Below are 15,558 nucleotides of genomic sequence, written 5' to 3'. Positions count from 1 at the left end.
GGAGGGGGAGGGAGGGGGAGGGAGGAGGGGAGGGAGGGAGGGGGAGGGAGGAGGGGAGGGAAGGATTAATAAATTGGACAAAAGGGTTAGAGATAAAGACAAGGAGGTCTTTCAGAATGTCAGCTGAGCAAGAAATCAAAAAGAAGGAAAATACAAAAGATTGGGAAGAATATGAACTTAGGAGAGCCAACATCCAAATAGTAACAGTTCAAAGAGTGGGAGGTGGGGAAGGACCTTATGAAAAAACCGTAAAGTTCTTTTACTATAAATGAAGATTACAAGACTAAATGAAAAAGCACAATGAATTTTTAGAATCTTTTAGGAAAAAAAAAATCAACAGAAGCACAGCACTATGTTTCAAAATAATGATAAATAGATGAAGAGATCCAAGACATAAAAAGATCCCAAGAAGACATAAATAAACAAATGAAACCCAACTGGGGTTGTACAAAGGAGCAAATCAGACTAGCATCAGCAGCACTGATTTAAAACACTGGAAGAGATGCCTTAAAAGTTCTGAGGAAAAAAGTTTTAACCCAGAATTTCATATCTAGCCAAGCTATCATTTAAGAAGAGAAGAGAATAAAGAACACTTCAAAAATGCAAAGGCTCAGAAATTATATTCTTAGTGACTCTTGTTTAGGATATACAAACAAGGGAGTAAACAAAGAATGGAGAAGACATGGAGCCCAGGGCCTGTGTAAAGTATTAATCAGATTCAAGACTCATCTTCATAAAAATGACTTGAACGATTACAACCTCAGTTATTAGGGTGCATAAGCAAAGAACAGTGAAATTAAAATAAATAAATCTGAGCAACAGCATGGAAATGAAGAAATCTGTCACTGCCTGGGTTCAGGATAAGGAAAAAATTTCTCTCCTGAGAATTTCCTTTTTTTGTCCACATCCGCATTGTGTGTAATTCTGAGAATTTTTAAAACAAGCCAGCCTATAAGGTAAATACTAAATCAACATCTGACAATTCTATGATACAGTAAACTAAACATCCACTTCAGTAATTTCTATATTGGAGGCACCTGACAGAAGCAAATACAAAATATCCTTTGGAGGCTTGTTCCCTAAAACCAGTCTGTCAGACTTCATAGAGCCCTGGTGAAAAGGCTCACGATCTAAAACTATCAAACACAGGAGGACATCATCTACAACAAACAAGAGCAGGCCGAAGCAAGTAGTAAAATAAGACATCAAGAACGTCAGATAATGGAATTATCAAACATGTATGTGAAATCAGTATAATTGAGACACTTAAAAAATAGGTCTGGTGCAGTGGCTCACACCTGTAATCTCAGCACCTGGGAGGCCGCGGCAGGCAGATCATTTTTGAGTTCAGAAGTTCAAGACCAGCCTGGTCAATAGAGTGAAACCCTGTCTCTACTAAAAACACAAAAATGAGCCAGACATGGTGGCATGCACCTATAATCCCAGCTACCTGGGAGGCTGAGGCAGGAGAATTGCTTGAACCCACGAGTTAGAGATTGCAGTGAGCCAAAATTGCGCCACTGCACTCCAGCTTGGGTGACAAAGCAAGACTCCGTCTCAAAATATAACTCAAAACATTCATAGAAGATTTAAGCAAATGTAGAGGCATACCATGTTTATAAACAGGCAGACACCAAAAAGACATTTTCTCCCAAATTGATTTATATATTCAATGTAATTCCAACAAAAACACTGACAATTTTTTTTCTTTGTTTTTCTGTTCTTTTTTAAAGAGATGGTGGCATCTCTCTGTGTTGTCCAGGCTGGAGTACAGTTGCTATTCACAAGTGCAATCATAGCACGTTACAGCCTCAAACTCCTAGGCTCAAGCCTTCTTCCTGCCTCAGCCTCTGAGTAGCTGGGACTACAGGTACGCACCACCACAGACAGCTTAGTAAGTTTTTAAAATGAAGTTTCACAAGATGAACTTTCACAAGATGATACATTTTAGTATAAGAGTGAACAAAGGTGAATGACAATGTTTGTCTTGGAAAAAGGAAATTTTTTAATTTTAAAAAAAAAGGAGCAAAAGGTCAAAGGTCAAGATCAGTCAAGATAATCTTGAAGACGGCCAAGGTATATGCAGGGAGGGCACTGAAATTAACTTAGTGAGCAAAATTACTGCTTATTATAAAGCTATTGTGGACAGTAAAAAAAAAAAAAAAAGGAGGAAAAACTACTTTAATATAAAAACATGAAAAGACAGCTCTCTAAAAAGTAAAAGTGTATCAGTTATCTATTGCTATGTAACAAATTACCTCCGAAATTAATAACTTAAAACAACAATAATTACTTCTCATAGCTTTCTTGAAACAAGAATTTGGGAGGGACTTGGCAGACAGTTCTGGCTCAGTGCCTCTATGAAGCATACAGTCAAGATGTCAGCCAGGACTGCAGTCATCTGAAAGCTTGATTAGGATAGAGACTCTACCTCAAAAGTAGCTCTTTGACGTGGCTGGTAAGTTGGTGCTGGGTCTCTGTAGAAGACCTCAATTTTTCTCCATACGGCCTCTTTAAATTAGGACTACTAGAGTATCTTTCACAGAATGGCAGCTGTTTTTCACCCAGAATGAGGGATCCAAAGAGCAAGGAAAAAGCTGTATGTAATGACCTAGGCTCAGAAGTCACTATTAATTCTATTATATTCTCTTGGTCATGGAGACCAGCCCTGAGCAACAGGACAGCAATCATAGACTGGTGTGAATAACAGGAGACAAGGAACAAGAGGCCATCTTAGAGGTTGGCTACCACACCAAGCCATAGGCTAAGAATAAAGCTTCAACTTATATCATCAACAAAGGATCAGTATACAGAATTTGTCAAGAATTCTTGTAAATCAAAGAATTCCACAGCAGAAAATGTAAGCAATCTAAAGAAAAACATAAAACAAATGGACAAATAATTCACAAAAGGAACATAAACTGCATATAATAAGCATTCAAATGTACTCATTAGTACCACACAGTGCATGTTAATTACTTAACACTGGGCCATAGGCTTTAAATATTTTTCTAAAAATGGTACATTTATGTTTATTCATCCTTGTTCTTTTTCCCACTTCCCCTTGAGTCCAATGGCTAAGGGCAGAGGTGCAATTTGCGGCCAAAGAAGAGACAGAGGTTAACTTATCTAGCATCCTGAGCCCAATCTCTGAAGTTGGCTTAGGAAAGTACAGTGATAGAACTCACTGTCATAAACATGAAAAAAATCAGTAGATCTACAGTGAGCTATGTTTAAAAGTTTAACTTCAGTTAGTATGTACTTTCTTCATTTTTACACTTTATTGAGGCCAGACTCTTTCTGTTATGGGTACTCCAAAATGAAGGACTATAAATGTGTAAATCTGCCACCTACTATTTTATGATCTGACATTCTTCCCACTAGCACAATAACTCTATATTATCATGTTCTTAATATCCTTTAACAGATCAGGGCTCAAACTTTCTGGTCTCAGGATCTCTCTTACATTCTTAGTCATTGAGTATTTTAATTCATTACATAATGAATTAAAAATGAATCTTAAATTTTAAAATGTTTAAATGACATTTATTTTATTATTAGTTCTGTTATTTTCTGAAACACGCTCTCATTCTGTCGCCCAGACTGGAGTGCAGCAGCATGATCACAGCTCACTGTAGCCTAAACCTCCCAGACTCAAGTGATCCTCCCACTTGAGCAGGAGATGGAAGGTAGGTCCCATCCATCCTGAGTAGCTGGAACTATAGCTACAGACCACCACACTTGACTAATTTTTTTATTTTTTGTAGAGTCGGAGTCTCACCATATTGCCCAGGCTGGTCTTGAACTCCTGGGTTCAAGTGATCCTCCCACCTCAGCCTTCAAAAGTGCTGGGATTACTGGCATGAATCACCATGCCAGCACGACATGTTTAAACAACATTTTTAAAAATCAGAATTAACTCTATTTCCTTAAAATAAAAAAAAAAAAATTAATAGAGCCGGGCACGTGGCTCACACCTGTAATTCCAGCACTTTGAGAGGCAGAGACCAGTGGATCATCTGAGATCAGGAGTCCGAGACTAGACTGGCCAACATGGTGAAGCCCCCAACTCTATTAAAAATACAAAAATTAGCTGGGTATGGTGGTACATGCCTGTAATCCCAGCTACTGGCGGGGCTGAGGCAGGAGAATTGCTTGAGCCCGGGAGGCAGAGGGTGCAGTGAGCCGAGATCATGTCATTGCACTCCAGCCTGGGTCACAGAGCAGGACTCTGTCCCCCCCACAAAAAAATAAAAATAAAATAAGAGAGTCATTGTGCTATATTTTAAAGACCTCTTTAACATGTGGTTTAATATAATATGGCTGGATATATGCTTCTGCATTTAATGTTTTGGTACGTTGCTTCTTTGGAGAATATGAAGAAAATCTGGCCTCATACAGCTAAGAAAAGGGAAGAGCAGATTTTAACAGCCTTTTTAGATCGTGTTGATATTTTTCTTTGACATAACACAAAAACTAAAGAAGTATATTTGTTTTTTAAACATCACTTGCAATGTGGGCTCTCAAACCTTAAAAAATAAACTTTACTACTCTCTTGCATTAAAATCTAATCATTGGCTGGGCATGATGGCTCACACCTGTAATCCCAACACTTTGGGAGACTGAGGTGGGTGATCAACTGAGGTCAGTAGTTCAAGACCAGCCTGGTCAACATGGCGAAATCCTGTCTCTACTAAAAAATTAGCCAGGCGTGGTGGCACGCACCTGTAATCCCAGCTACTTGGGAGGCTGAGGCAGGAGAATTGCTTGAACCCAGGAGGCAGAGGTTGTGGTGAGCCGAGACTGTGCCACTACACTCCAGCTCTGGCAACAGAGCAAGACTACATCTTAAAAAATAAAAAAAATAAATAAAATACAAACTGTTTATTATTGCTCTGTTTTGCACTTAACATCATGCATTGGTCATTTAGAATATATTGCAATAAGCTATGCATCTTTGAAATGCTGCCACTTCACTACTCAATATCAAAAAAATTCACGTTCATTAATATCACTACCAATCTCTTCAGGAAAGTCTTTAAATATTGAGAAATTCACTAGCTAAGGGCAACAAATACAAATTTTCCAAAATTCTAATTTTCATTTAAAAATCTCAATTTTTTATCACTGGCAACATATGTCAGTTGTTTTTCTAGGAATGACAGGCTCAATTCATTCACTTTCGAGAAAATGGCTGCCAAGTACCCATGCCTAAAAACCACAGTTTGTCAATCATTATTTCAAGTAAAAATAGTTTTCTATGAAAAAAAAAGCAAATTCAGCTTGGAACTCAAACAACTACACAAGTACTTTTCTTTTTGCACTTCCGTCTGCAGCAGAAGCATTTTATGCACATTTCCCATTTCATCACACAGAACTTTAAAGATCAAAATTTAATAGAGTAACTTTTACTGTTTCATCAATCACATTAAGTGACAATGGCATAAGTTTATTTTTGTTTTTTTCTCTAAGTGTTTGAAAGTAAATATGCAATGACTTTTAGTATGGCTCGAAGCCACTGTATTTTTTTTTTTTTTTTTTTAAGACAAGGTCTCCCTCTGTTGCCCAGGCTGGAGTAGAATGCTGCAATCACAACTCACTGCAGCCTTAACACTCCCTGGCTCAGGTGATTTTTCCACTTCAGCCTCCTGAGTAGCTGGGACAACAGGCATGCACCACCATGCCTGGTTAATTTTTGTGTGTGTTTTTGTAGAGACAGGATTTCTTGTTGCCCAGGCTAGTCTCCTACTCCTGGACTCAAGCAATCCGCCCACCTCAGCACTCACCATCTTAATTCATGCCAAGTTGGCTGCAGTTCTGTCACTGCTTTTGCACCATTAATATAAATGTCAGCATAGAGAATAAGGCAAATGTCAACTTAGTGTAATTATGGAAATAGTTTTAAACTCGTGCACCTCTAAAAGGGTCTCAGTGACACAGTCACCATCAACACCCCCACCCCAGCATTCTGTGGACCACACTTTGAGACACTGCTTTAAGGTACTCTCACTTAGGAACCACTGAGAGCTGTATATATGAGAAAAGTAAAAGTAATTAGAGTCCCCTAATTGGAACTTTTCATGTAAAGATACTAGATATTACAAAGACTTAGGATTTAGGACATTAGTTTATAAGTTTTTACATTTAAGGCTCTAGGCAGCTAGAGAGATTTGGAACTCAAATGATTTATCAGCATGCTACACATCAGTAGCTATCAGAAAAGTCTATAAAACCACAATTTACTCCCCTGCCTCTTCTTTCTGTTTACTGTGAGATATAGTCATAAAGACAATGGGGGGACAAATGAAAAATTACTGAAATAACACTACTGCAACTTATTGGGGGCTTCCCATGTATGCTTCCAATAAATGTACCTTGTAATACGTTAACTCTCTTAATTCTCACAAAAATGCTGACGTAGGTATAATTATTACTCCCAACTTACAGATATTAAGTAACTTCTCCATGTCATTCCAGTAGTACTCAAAAATGAATTCAGGTAGTTTGACCACATGCTAGACAGAAGTTGCTAGGAATTGTTTCAGCAATCTTGGACACATATTTAATGACTGGCTATTGGTGTGGTACCACATGATCATTCAAACACTCAAGCTTGTTTCTGCTGAAGAGGTCAGAGAAAGTGAAGCATAAAAAGTCCCGAAACAGTTAAGTCACACAGAGGCTAGAATTGTCATATGGTATACACACTCCAGTGACAAGAAATTCCAAGGGCTCAAACAGAGTAGCTCAGCATGGTTTGTAATAAACAGACAGAAACACTATGAGGAAGTGTTCTTCACACTACACTCAGAGGTTTCCCCTCCCCTCCCACTTACACATGATTGTTGCCATCTCAGACTTTTCATATTAAGTTGTTTCATTTTTGAAATGGAGTCTTGCTCTGTTGGCCAGGCTGTTGACTGTGGCCTCTGCCTCCCAGGTTCAAGCCATTCTCCTGCCTCAGCCTCCTGAGTAGCTTGGATTACAGGCACGCCCCACCACACCCGGCTAATTTTATATTTTCATGAGGTACTGGGTTTTGCCATGTTGGCCAGGCTGGTCACAAACTCCTGACCTCAAGTGATCCGCCCACCTCGGAGGCCCAAAGTGCTGGGATAACCAATACTGTGTCCATCTCAGAGACAGCCTCATCTCCTTCTAGAGTTTATCTGAGAATTTGTTCAGATGCATCAATATGATTCCCATTTTTAAAAATATTTTTTTAGAGACAGGGTCTTGCTATGTTTCTCAGGCTGATCTTGAACTCTTGGCCTCAAGCAAATTCTCTTGCCTCAGCCTTCTGAGTAGCAAATCTGTATTTTAATCGATAAAGTATAAATTTAAATATATATACTACTGATAGCTATTCTGCCTCAACCAGAAAAAGCACCCCCCAAAAAATCACAAAAGCACTTTAAAATGCTATTGAGATTCAACATTAACTAATTTATCTATTTTCATTTTGCAGATACTCCAATGGTAAACAGATCATACTTTCTCCTCAAATACTTAAATACATGTTCCTCAAAGTGTGGTGGTACCACCAGCATCAAAATCACGGGGCACTTGTTAAAAATGCAGGCACACGGAGTCATCACCAGATCAACTGAACCAGTCTCTAAATAAACTCCAAAGTGAGCATTTTAATAAGCTCTCCAGTGATTCTTTCTTACTCAAAACTTATTTACTGAACAGGCTACAATATCCTAGTGCAAAATGAGAAAGGTAAGTAAACAAAAATAAACATTTTGGATTTCAGCTGTGCCACAAAGAAAAATAGATATGTCAGAGAACAACCTGGAGGACTACTTTAAAATGAGAAGTCAAAATCTTTCTGAGGAGACATCTGAAGTGAGGAGCCCTTCATTCAAGAGAGTGGTTCTCAAAATTAAGCGTGCATCAGAATCACCCAGAGAACTTGTTAAATGAGACTACTGGTTAGAAGGTCTGGAATGGGGCCCAAGAACCTGCATTCCTAACAAGGTCACAGATGATGCTGATGCTGCTGGTCCAGGAACCACACTCTGAGAGCTGCTGATCTAGAGAGAACACCAAGAGAGTGTGAATAAATGTATTAAGAGAAACAGGGAAAAGGTCAGTTAGAAAAGAGGGCATGATACTCATGACAGTTTCAAAATTACTTGAAAAAGATGGCGAATTAAACCTAGCTATGATCTCCAGACCAGAGAAGATAAAATCTGAGGCTGATCAATAATATCCTGTATTGTTGAAGCATTTCTCAGTTACAAAGCGTTTTCACATTTATTATTTGCCTTAGTGAGATATAAGTAAACAACTACTAGCTACATTTTAGAGGTAATCCGAGGGACAAAAACAGTATGAACTTCCTTTAGAGTAAAACAGTTAAGGAGCTGAACTATTTCCCCTAACACCCAATCTAGTGTTCTTTCCACCACAGCTTGATCTTTTTGAAGAGCAAAGCAAAGGGTACACATAGGAGTTAATACTGACAAATTATTTTCTAGACTATCTAAAAACAAGGTGGATGGCTGGGCACAGTGGTTCACACCTATTATCCCAGCACTTTGGGAGGCTGAGGCACGCAGATCATTTGAAGCCAGGAGTTCGAGACCAGTCTGGTCAATATAGCAAAACCCCATCTCTACTAAAAATACAAAAATTAGCCACAAGGGGGGTGTGCACCTGTAATCTCTGCTACTCGGGTGGCTGAGGCAGAAGAACTGCTTGAACCTGGGAGGCAGAGCACTCCGGCCTGGGCGACAAAGCGACTGTCTCAAAAAAAAAATTTTTTTTAATTAAAAACATAGTGGATTCCAGGTTCAATTTGTTTTAGATATTGGTTAGAAAGCACTATTATTTAAAACTGGCAGCATTTAGTTAGTCCCTTCCACTTACTCCTCCTTCAAAAAGAAAGGATAAAGAAATTAAGAGATTTACATATTATTCTCTCTTCTACATAAATTTCAGGTAACTAGTCTCATAACCTTAGTCCCTCAGCAACATCAGTCAAACATAATCTGCATCTTTGGGTTCCCTTTAAATCTCTCACCTAACCCAGGTTCCCACAAGAACACTGAATCCTATGTGTCTTACTATGCTCATGGGTACACAGACCAGGAGCAGTTATTCTCTAAACACCCATTAACACTCGGTAGCTTCTCCAACAACCAAAACCTTATTCTTAATATTCTTACCTCCATGTCCCGATAATGCTACAAATCCAAAACATCCCAAACTGAAATCATTTTATCCTCCCTCCAGCCCAGCCCTCACCCTCACCCTCACCCTAGCCCTCACCCCAGCCCTGCTTCTGTGTCTGAATATGTATTAATAGCAGTGCCATCCACCAAACAAAAAGATGTGGAATTCTACAAGTTTGATCTCCCTCACACCAATCTCAATACACTCCCCTCATCTCCATTCCCATGGCCACTTACTATTAGTTACTATTAATAATACACTACCATTTCATTAGTAACTACCACGTACTAATCACTTTACACATTTTAGCTTACTTCATTCTCTCAATAACCCTATGAGGTTACGTACTTTTTTCCCATTTCACAAATGAGAAAACTGAGGCTAAGAAAAGGTCATCTGTCCAAGTCATAGGTAGGAGGTGGCAAAGTAGATTTCCAAACCCTACCGTTCCCCCAAACCAAAATGCTTCATTCTTAATACTTGTGATATCATTCCTTTAATACCCATTCCAAATGATAATTTCTTACCTAGATAACTGCCAGGATTCTCCTAACTGGTCTCCCTGTCTCCAGCCTTACTTCCCTTATCCCTCAAGTGCCCTAAGTGATCTTTCTGAATCAGAAATCTGATCCTTTTACCATCTTGATATAAAAGTGCTCCAGAAACATCCTTTAGTCCACAATGTCCAGAATATACTCTACAGGATAAATTCCAAGCCCTTTAGTACAGTTCCACAATCCCTTACCTACAGTTCTGAAATTCAAAAGCTTTGAAATTTTAATTTTTTTCCTAAGTCTGCAATGGAACCCACTGTGAATGATGGGAGGCTATTTAGTCTCTTTATCCCATTAGTGTGATATTCATGTTTGTCAATGCAGAAACATTAACGTGTTTGATAAAGAGTTAACTCAGACCCTGATAAAGTCTTACATAAGAGACCTTGCCAGAAAAAAGAAAAATCCCAAAATATTCTGAAGTCCAAAACACACCTGGATCCCAAGAGTTTGAGAAAAGAGATTGTGAAACCCTTATCTATTCAGTCCATCAATCCAATCTAATTTCCACCAATCACCTTACACATTCTTTAGTTCCAGGGATGAAGAAGGGTGCCGTGGGCCCTGAATACCCTCCAACCCAGTGAAGTATTCACTCCTCAAGAAACCGGCTCATGGATTTTCTTTCTTGTGAAGTTTCCCTGACCTTTCCTCTATTGTGCCACAGCCATTGTACTGAATACCCACCTCCACTGCTGCAAGTTATATGTTTCCCCTGCTCGACTGTGAATGAAGTCTTCATTGAGTACTTTATTCAATCCTAGCACAGTGCCCCAACACTAGGGGCTCATGAACGTACAATGAACTAAAATTCATGTCCAGCTTTCCCTAACTCAATTTCCTTCTAAGTTAATTTCTCCTTCATCCCCAAACCTTAGAATTTTCCCTAACCATGCAGTCCACTTTCCAAGTTTCTCCTTCCCAATGTCATCTTACAATTTTCTCACAGGCGCCTTCTCTGTACCCCAAGCTCTCCAACATCTTTTAACCACCTCCATTTAATTCACAGTCCTCCTTTCTCCTGTCTTCGAACAGGCCAAGTCCCCTCCCTCCAAAGCAATCCATCTTTACTGCCCTTACCTCTTACCTACTCCCTCAACACCTCTCTGGCCCGGGCGCTTCCAGCCAAAACGCTTCTCACAACGTATTTCCCAAATCCCCCTTCTCTCACTGTGCGGGTCTACCCGCTCCAGAACCAGCGCTCGGCCGGGTTCCGCACATGACAAACCTTCCTCGCAGCCAGTGTCCCCTCCCCCAGCCTCTCGCAGCCGGCACCCCTCCCTTCATGCTCCCCTTATCTCTTGCGGTCCAGCTTCTCTGGAAAGTGTCCCAGGGGCGAGTCTTTCACCTCAGAGACCCCTCGAGATCGCAGCTGTCCGAGAAGCCTCAGGCCCCAGCACCTCCGTCCCCAGCTCCTCTAGGGCTGCGCAAATCCCGTGCGGCCCAGACGCGGAGCAGGGCCTCTGGCTCACCTTGCTGGATGTCGCCGTTGCTACCCCCCGGGATGGGCACGCTGAGCTGGCGCTCCGGCTCGGGCAGGCAGCGCAGGCAGAAGGAGTGAAGACAGGGCAGCAGCTTGGGCTCCGCCTCACGCCGGCTCTGCAAGCTCTGCTGACACACGGCGCAGGTGTCCAGGAGAGAGGCTGGCGGTCCAGGAGGCGGCCCCGCGGAGGGACCCGGAGCGGGAGCCGAAGCTGGAGCTGGAGCCGGCGTCGATACCGCGCCCCCGGGAACTCCAGGGGCCACTGAGGCCGCAGGGGATGAAGCAGCCTGGGCCGAGCCCGAGGAGGCCGCGGCCACCCCCCCGTCGTCGGGCCCGGCCGCGCCGCCCTCCGCGCCGGCCCTGCCGCCTTCCTCCTCCTCCTCCTCCACCAGCACCGCGGCGAGAGGCGGCTCCGCCTCCTGCGCCGCGGGCCCGGCGGTCCCGGCAGTTACCGGCGCGCTGCCGCTGCCCCCGCCGCCGCTCTCAGCCTCGCCGCCGCCTTTGTTTTCCGCCATGTTTTCCTCTTTGAACCCGCCGGACCGCCCCGCGCCGCCCGCCGCCCGCGTCGCCGCCGCCGCCCCCAGCCCCAGCCGCAGCCGCAGCAAGAGCGGCAGCCGAGAGCGAGCGAGAGAGCGAAGCAACGAGAGCGCGCGCGCACGCGGCGCCCCCGCCCTCGCGTCGCGCGTTTGAAGGAGGGCGGGTGCGGCACGCGCACGTACGCACAGACGTCCTCCCGAGGGAGGCGGGAACTCGGTACGCGGGCGCAGAGAGTTGCCGGGCCGGAGCCAGTTCGTTGCGTCAGTACCACGGCCCTTTAGCTGGAAAGGAGGTTTTGAAGCCGGAGGCTGTTGACGCTGGGTAGCATTTGGCTGGGGTTGGTTATGAACTCCTACACAGCGGAGCTGCACGCGGACGGGTAGAAACCGGGCTGGTTCCGTCCCCAACGAGCGTGTCCCGGGCGTAAAGCTGCGGCGCGCTGGAGCGCCCGGGCCTCCTGGGTCTCTGCTGTGCGTAGACCAGCTGCGTTCCTTTGGGTACCCATGGAGCAGTAAAGCGGGGCTTTGTGTTTTTTTTTTTTTTTTCTTTTTCTTTTTGAACTGAGGATCTACCAGAAATAGGCTGAAGAGACCGATTGAGGAAGAAACCCTAACAGCTATTTTTATCTTCTTAATGTGATTCTCAAGAGTTGCTACTATCAGAATAAACGGAGGAATTTTTCAAAGCAGAGATGCCAGGGCCAGTCCCCAGAGCTGAATCAGGAAGTGAAGGAGAGAGTTGACAGAGGGGGAAAAGTTCCTTCAGCTGATTCTAATGTATGTCAGTTTGGAGAGCCACGGGTATAACCAATACTGCGTCCTTCCGAGGTCCTAGTTTAAGTGTCCTGGGTTGAGCTGGGTATCATCCCCTAACAACAGTGGTAATAGGAGGTTTCGGGTCGAGGGCTGTGGCTTACGACTGTAATCCCAGCACTTTCGGCCTCCGAGGCGGGCAGATCTCTTGAGGTCAGGAGTTCGTGGATAGCGTGCCCAACATGGCGAAACCCAGTGTCTACTAAAAATACAAAAATTAGCCGGGTGTGGTGGGACGTGCCTGTAATCGGAGCTACTTAGGAGGCTGAGGCAGGAGAATGGCTTCAACCCGGGAGGCAGAGGCCGCAGTGAGCTGAGATTGCACCACTGCACTCCAGCCTGGGCAACAGAGCCAAACTAGGTATCAAAAAAAAAAAAAAGGCAGTTTTCAGAAAGTGTTGCCTTTTTATTTGAAAAAAAAAAAAAATTGGGGTGATTTTATGTAGTGCAACAACTGTTTTACTGGTAAGATCATGAAATACTTTGGTCTCCTGTTAGTGTTCCCAAAAAAGTGTTATTTGTGAGGTGCTGTAAGTCCTTAAACCATGTGAAAACGTACTATTATTTTTTTTAGACCACCTCGCCCTATCTCCCTGGCTGGAGTGCAGTGAGGCAATCACATTTCACTGCAGCCTCAACCTCCCAGGCTTAGGCCATGCTCCTCTCGAGTAGCTGGGACTGTAGGTGTGCGCCACCACACCCAGCTAATTTTTTTTCACCCTTGCCTTGAAGAGACTGGGCTCTCACTATACTGCCCAGGCTGGTCTCAAACTCCTGGGCCCGAGGGATCGGCCTGCCTCAGCCGCTGGGAGTGCTGGGATTACAGGCATGAGCCACCGCGCCCGGCCTCCTGAAAACTTTTTAAAATTTATTCAAAAATATTTTCTGACCTTTTTATTGTCATAGTGTTTTAGATATACGCTGGGATTACAAAACAGGAGCTCCATGCATTCAAGGAGTTTACGGTCTAATAGAGAAAGATTGAGGACAAATAAATGCCAGGGAGTGGTAAGTTCTGTGAAGAAAAAATAAGTGGGGTAAAAGCTGTAATGGAGCTACTTTTGAATTAGAGGTGATTAAGAAGGCTACTGTTGATCAGATGAAGGAACCTGTCTTGCAGAAGAGCAGATAGAGGAACACATGGCAAGTGCAAAGGGCCTGAGGGAAATAGATGATTGCCTTGTTAGAGGAAGAGTCAGTGCGGTTGGAGTGGCTTGAGCAATAGTAGGACATGAGAAAAGAGAGTTATTAAGGGGGCCAGGTCATGTACAGAAATGGTCTTCAATTTTTTTTTAACTTTTGTGCCCTTTAAAATAATTTTGGAAAACTGTTTTCTTCCCTTAAACATTGTAAGTTGACTAAATTTTTTCAGAAGTCTAAATAGTTGCAAAGTGACGTATTGTAATACTGACATTTAAAAAATTGTTATTTTAAATCTAATAGGAAAGAAACACTAAAGTGGCTTAATACTATCCATTTTTATAAGTATATTAAGGCTGGGTGCAGTGACTCATGCCTGTAATCCAAGCACTTTGGGAGGCCAAGGTGGGTGGATTACCTGAGGTCAGGAGTTCAAGACCAGCCTGATCGACATGAAGAAACCCTGTCTCTACTAAAAATACAAAAAAATTATCTGGGCCCCGTGGTGCATATCTGTAATTGTAGCTGCTCGGGAGGTGAGGTAGGAGAATCACTTGAACCTGGGAGGTGGGAGGTTTCAGTGAGCCGAGTTCGTGCCATTGCACTGCAGCCTGGGCAACAAGAGCGAAACTCTGTCTCAAAAATAAATAAATAAAATAAAAGTATTTTAAAACGTTGTCTTTTGTTAAACCTGAAAAAGCATTGGGAATGTCTTAATGAGATGGCTAGGAGTCTTTCCCCATCTCCCAATTAGTTTGAGTAGGCATGAATGCATATAACATTGCTAGATAAGACAAGGTCCTGTGTCAACTCCATTTTTCATTGTTACAGACTTAACTACTGCATTATAAACTATATATATATATATGTATACATGTGTGTATCTACACACTCACATATATGATGGATTAATCCCCTTAAAACTATCCTTACTTATGTACCCCTTGGAAAATTTTCCTTCACTGAAATACCCAGGAGTACTCATACCCTAATCTTAGGACCACTGAGTCAGATAGGAAGTCTTGGATGGGTTTTGAGCAAAGACTCAGCAGAATTGTGCAAAGAGTCACTGTGGCTGTTTCCTAGAGGAATAACTTGTAGAGGGTCAGTGGAATAAGGAAGACCACTTTAAGGGGGCTAATAGGGTAATAACTCGGTTGGTTGGACCAGGTTGGAATCTGTAAAGGTGGTGAAAAATACGGAGTTTAAATCATAAACACTTTTTTTCAGATTCACTAATGGACTGAATTTCTCAACCAGAAGTTTTACTTCCATGAGTTTTTATTTTTTCTTAACCTTTTGATGCCTGCTACTGCTTGCCTTTATTAAAATCTGGAATAAAAGTGTTTTTGAAAACTAGGTAATTTTTATAGGAGGGAGCAACCCCCATGAAGTTCACTGTGTGCTCTGAGAAGGCAGTGCCTGGAGTATAACTCATGGAATGTTTGGGATCATTGAAACAGACGCAGCTACATCCTTGATTTCCTGTGGGGTCCCAGAAATCTTGCAGGAGAAACTGTAAAAGTCCACAGATGAGGCTGAGATATGATATTGCACAAGCCTGTCTAATAGACTGCATACCATGGGGTTCAGTATGCTCTGGGACAAAATGCTTGGTTTGAATCTGGTTCCACCACCTACTAGCTATGTGAGTTATGGAAACTTATTTAGCCTGCCTCAGTTTCCTCAGTTATAAAAGAGTGTTTGCTACTAGTAGGACCTACTTCAAGGTTGCCTCACAAACGATATTTGTAAAATGTTAATAACAGCACCCAGCACATGGTAAACATGATTGTTAAAAGTAGACCCAAAGATCCCTGAAGAAAACAGAACTGGCAGGAGAAACACA

General features: G+C 42.6%; 1 protein-coding gene across 2 annotated transcripts in view; it reads right to left on the bottom strand.

Moving 5' to 3' along the window:
• TRIM33 (tripartite motif containing 33) overlaps positions 1–11,852 on the bottom strand; it is a 126,606-nt gene extending 114,754 nt beyond the window's left edge. The window contains exon 1 of one of the 2 annotated variants that reach the window (XM_017524239.1): positions 11,210–11,852. In XM_017524239.1, the coding sequence (XP_017379728.1) occupies positions 11,210–11,735 (526 nt within the window). In that variant the 5' untranslated portion in view covers positions 11,736–11,852. The remainder of the gene's footprint in view (positions 1–11,209) is intronic. The other variant, XM_017524240.2, reaches the window with a different exon arrangement.
• Between the last annotated feature and the right edge of the window lie 3,706 nt (positions 11,853–15,558).

The sequence above is a fragment of the Cebus imitator genome, unplaced genomic scaffold, assembly GCF_001604975.1.
Source record: "Cebus imitator isolate Cc_AM_T3 unplaced genomic scaffold, Cebus_imitator-1.0 Scaffold32, whole genome shotgun sequence".
NCBI classification, from domain to species: Eukaryota; Metazoa; Chordata; class Mammalia; order Primates; family Cebidae; genus Cebus; species Cebus imitator.
The sequence above is the reverse complement of the archived record's forward strand: the minus strand, read 5'-3'. Positions and strand labels throughout refer to the sequence as shown.